Here is a 4565-nt window from a genome sequence, read left to right as displayed (position 1 = left end):
CCATTATGTCGCACCTCTCCCAAAAATCCCGTTTGGCCGCTAAAAATAAAAAACCAATTACCGTCCAAGTATACAGAGCCCAAACGGGGGGGGCGAGGGGGATGGGAACTGTTGAGATAAATAGTACTTTTCAAACGCAACAACTTTTCATTAGGTCAAAACCCCCGCAAAATTCTCTTTTGGCCGCTATAAATCGTCAAAGTATTCAAAAATTCGTTTTTTATTTATGATTAATTCCAAAAGCAAAATAAAATCATGTTTATATAGGTTTTTTTGTTTGTCTTGACGAGACGCATCCGTAAAAAATGCTAACTTAGAATTACACATGTGGCAAACCCGTTAACCTAACCTTTATTTTTTTTTTTTTTTTTACGTGAGGAAATCTTCAACTGTTGGGTTCCCGAGCAAGCCCGGTATGTAGCCCAGCAGCCCCCTCTGGTGTTGGAGGGGGAAGACCCCCTCGCCCTCCGGGGAGAGGACGAGGGGAGTGTGAGATTCCACGCACACTGCATTCGATAAAGTGCAGCGCGCGCAGCCTACCCACTAAAACCTCACGGGTGTCCTTACTTGCGCCGTTGTTGTTGAAGGTGCCCGGGAACATTTACTATTGCTATCCGGGTCACCCTCGGCGCCGAGCCAGTTATGGCTCCCTTCTTTGAGCTGTTGGCTCGTGGCTCAAGGAGCCTATTTATCCATTGTTATGACAGGGTGGGGACACCGTCCACTCTGTCGATCCTCTCGTTGTTATGAGAGTATGTGTTCGGCGCTCCGGATTCCCCGCCGGAAGCGCCGAATCTCTCCTCCTCCGAGCTTCCCTCTCGTCGGAGAGAAAAGGCTGGGAGGTACTAGTCAGCCCTCGTACGGTGCCGCGATTGTTTGTCTTGCAGCAGCGACCAGGCGAGCAGTGGGTGTTATTTTCTTCTGATGGCTCGCCTATATCTGTGTTGAGAGGCATTCGCCGGACCCGGGGGAGGGTTTCTCTCCCCCCGGCGAATCCTCTCGGCCTCTTCCTTGGAGGACATTATCTGGCCGCAAAAGGCCAGGAATGCCCTACATTTCTCTTCGTTGTCGACGATCGCCGCCACGACCGCCGACAGGGACAAATCGTCCCCTACACTCCCTTTTAAGACACGACGCTGCACATCCCACGCCGGACAAAATTCCAGCGTGTGCTGCGCCGTGTCTCTTTCCGCGTCACAATGGTGGCATCTATTGGTGGCCTCTTTCCCAATGCGACACAGGTACTCACCAAAGCAGCCGTGCCCGGTGAGCACCTGCGTCGCATGATACGATAACCCGCATCGCCGTCTGCCCAGCCACTCGTCCAGGCAGGGTCGGATGGCGTCGACGGTCCTTCTCCCGGCTAGAGTTGGATTGCGGAGATACTCCTGCCACTTTCTCCGCAGGACCATCGCCTCTTGGAGCCTAATGGCTTGGCGTGCCCTATCCGGAATTGGTGTTGTTGGTCCCCCCCGGGCTCTCAACTCCTTTATTCGCTGATGCGTATCAGCTCGCTGCCTCGCAGCTAGCTCCATGGGGGGAAGTCCGGACAGGACAGTCGCCGCCGCGTGTGACACCGTGCAGTATGCTCGTGACACTCTCAGGGCTACAGGCTTCTGCATCTGGCGCAGAAGCATTTTGATGCGCCTGGAGCCCTCCGCCTTTGACGCCCAAACAGGGGCGCCATAGAGTGCCACGGCGTGCACGGTTGCGGCATACAGCCGGCGAGCACGTCCGCTCGCCCCTCCTAGGTTTGGCATAAGTCTAGCTAGACCATCGGCCACACCCTTAACTCGGGGGGCCAGGCGAGTGAAGTGCTCGCCAAAGCTCCAAGTTCCATCCAACCAAAGGCCCAAAAGTTTTATTTGAGCCCCCATGGGGATGCGGGTCCCCTCTACTGTGATGTACAGTGGGGAGCATTAATGAGTTCCGTTACCCGGTGAGCTACGGTGCAGAGCGGTGCAGGCGAGCGCGCTACGTTACCGTCACGGTCGATAAAAGGTTCAAATACAGAACCGCGAACGCGTAAAAATGGTCAGTCACGCTGTATTGCTCGCGCGTGCATTTGATTAAAAAAACATTTTTAATACAATTTGATGCACCCAATTAATACGTATCATCCCGGGGGCAGAGTGGTGCGGAGAACTGCGTCGAAGCCCAGGTTCCACAATAGGGGGCCAAGTACTGACCCCTGTGGAACCCCGCGAACGACCAATCTCACCCTCACTATACCGTCTCGATCGGTATAGACCACGGTGTAAGAAAAGAAGGTGATGTCACGGCCTATCTCTCTACTGTGAGAGCTTGACGCACTTACTGAAGAGTTGTCACAAAAATCCGCCAGCAGCGCTAGCCGTACGTAGGCCACACGGACATTAGGTATTTGTGTGGGTATGCACCACGAACAGTTCACGTTCACACCGTGGCCCAACCAGTACAGAAGGTAAAGGTCACTAACCTTGTTTGTAGATCGTTTTCCGTTAATTATTGAATTTTTTATTCAAACAAGATGGGTCGAAGATGTGCAGTTTCGCATTGTAAAAGTGGTCATCGACGTCATGAACACGAAAAAATTACTATTTTTTCGGTGCCCAAAAATAATATTCAAGTGTGGTCGGAAAGGTTAGGTTGTGCTTTGAATGAAAAATCCTGTGTTTGTGAAAAACATTTTAATCAAAATGATATAAAATCGGAAAAAATTATCGCTGAAGATGGGAAAATTATTTTTCAGGTAAGTTTCTTTAAATGTATTATTCAAATAAATCTTCAGAAACTGTTATATAAACCGATACTCAGTATCATATATGCATGGTTTTAGCAACGCTTTTCAAAGAAATCACTTATCAAAGGAGCAATGCCAATTCTGAATTCTGATGAGCCTCCGATGAAATTAGCCAAAATTGATACCAGTGCAGTAATAGAAGAATCTCAGGACCTGACAGAAGAATTACAAAACATATCAAAATTTTCAACTCTCCCTACAAATTTTACAGTCTTACAGAATACAAAATCACAATCAGATACCAATGAATTTGCCATTGACACTGAAAAAGATACGCCAGTAACCAGTGATAGCAAATTACATTTAATTACATCGAATAAAGTTATTAAATCAACCATTAATCTTTGCAACACAATTAATAAAAATGATCTAAATGGTTCTAAATCTCTCTTTCAACAAATATGTGCCAACGAAATCCATATTAACCAACCTGGGGCAAAATGAAACTTTCACAAATCATTGGAACCTCCAATACTAGTCTTTTCAGAATTAGAACTTGCATCAACACCGACGCGTGGGGAGAACAAAGTTCCAGTTTATACTAAAAAGGTGAGGTCTAAATTTTTTAAATAAACAAAAATATCTTTAATAAAAACAATTTAACTTTTTCAATAGGTAATCTTGGATGATCAACTTTATGTAAAAGTATTCATAGGCCAAAAGAATATTGTCGAATGTATAAGTGATCTCAAATGTCAAGAGGATTTGGAAAATTTATTAATAGAAGTAGATAAGATGATAGTATGTCCTGGTGGCCCGAAAGTAGCAACATTTAAGAAAATACATCCTCAGTGTGCATATAAAGATGAAAATAACAAATGGAGACATAACTATTGTCCAACTGTTGTAACGAAGGGCAGTGTATGTCAGTACTGTGTATCTTTACACAAAATATTTGCACAGCATATTGATCGCCAACGTACTTCTAAAAAACGACTTGTCTTATCACCAACGACAAAAAACAAAGTACAATTACTTTACAGAAGAGCTCGAGTGCGAACTCGAAAGCTAACAAGAAAAGAAACAAAAATCAAGCAAATAACAGAATATATAGACGAATTGCAGAAGAAAATGGATGAAATTGAGACTAAAAGTTTGGAGAAAAAAATTGAAAAACTGAATCTACCAGAACCACAAGTAAGCGGATAAATTTGTGTTTCTATTATTTATGAAATTATTAAATATAATTGTAAAGCCTCCAACATTATGTTCATAAAGAATTTTCAATATTAATGATTTGTAAATATTCAGAATTTCTTTTTAATTACTGAACCTCAAGATACTTCTGCGTTTCCAGATGTAAAATAATTTTAAAAAATTTGATAATTTTATAATTTTATAAATTTTTTAGCAAGGTTTTTCGCATGGTTTTTTATTTCATCACATTTCCCTTTATTTCATTAAAAATTTATTCTTGCATGCCACTTGTATTGTGCCGCTTTCTTCCTTTTTTTAGGTTGTATTGATTAGAGAATGCATTTCAACTGCACGAAAAAAATCTTCTACAAATAATAGATACAGTAACGAATGGATGCTAACATGTTTACTCTTACACATTCGGAGTACGGCAACGTACAACATGCTTAGAGAAAATAAAATTCTTCCACTACCTTCTAAGTCAACTATCTGCAGATACCTTCGTAGTTCTAATACAGGGTGTGGTTTTGATGAAAAGTTTTTCACTTTACTCAAAATAAAATTGGGGAAACTTCCAGAAGATGCTCGACATGGAATTTTAACATTTGATGAGATACAACTGAGAGCGAGTCTTGAAGTCAACGTA

The 4565-nt window shown here is 43.3% G+C and overlaps 1 protein-coding gene across 1 annotated transcript; it reads left to right on the top strand.

Moving 5' to 3' along the window:
* The first annotated feature begins 2423 nt into the window (after positions 1 to 2423).
* Positions 2424 to 3794, top strand: LOC112457503. Its single transcript, XM_025020618.1, has 4 exons — positions 2424 to 2731; positions 2819 to 3103; positions 3398 to 3573; positions 3686 to 3794. Exons 1-4 carry the CDS (start codon positions 2510 to 2512, stop codon positions 3792 to 3794), a joined length of 792 nt encoding a protein of 263 aa, XP_024876386.1. The 5' UTR covers positions 2424 to 2509.
* Positions 3795 to 4565: the final 771 nt, after the last annotated feature.

This window comes from Temnothorax curvispinosus, unplaced genomic scaffold (assembly GCF_003070985.1).
Source record: "Temnothorax curvispinosus isolate PA1 unplaced genomic scaffold, ASM307098v1 QBEX01007786.1, whole genome shotgun sequence".
Lineage (NCBI taxonomy): Eukaryota > Metazoa > Arthropoda > Insecta > Hymenoptera > Formicidae > Temnothorax > Temnothorax curvispinosus.
Note: the sequence above shows the minus strand (reverse complement) of the source record. Positions and strands in the feature narration are given on the sequence as shown.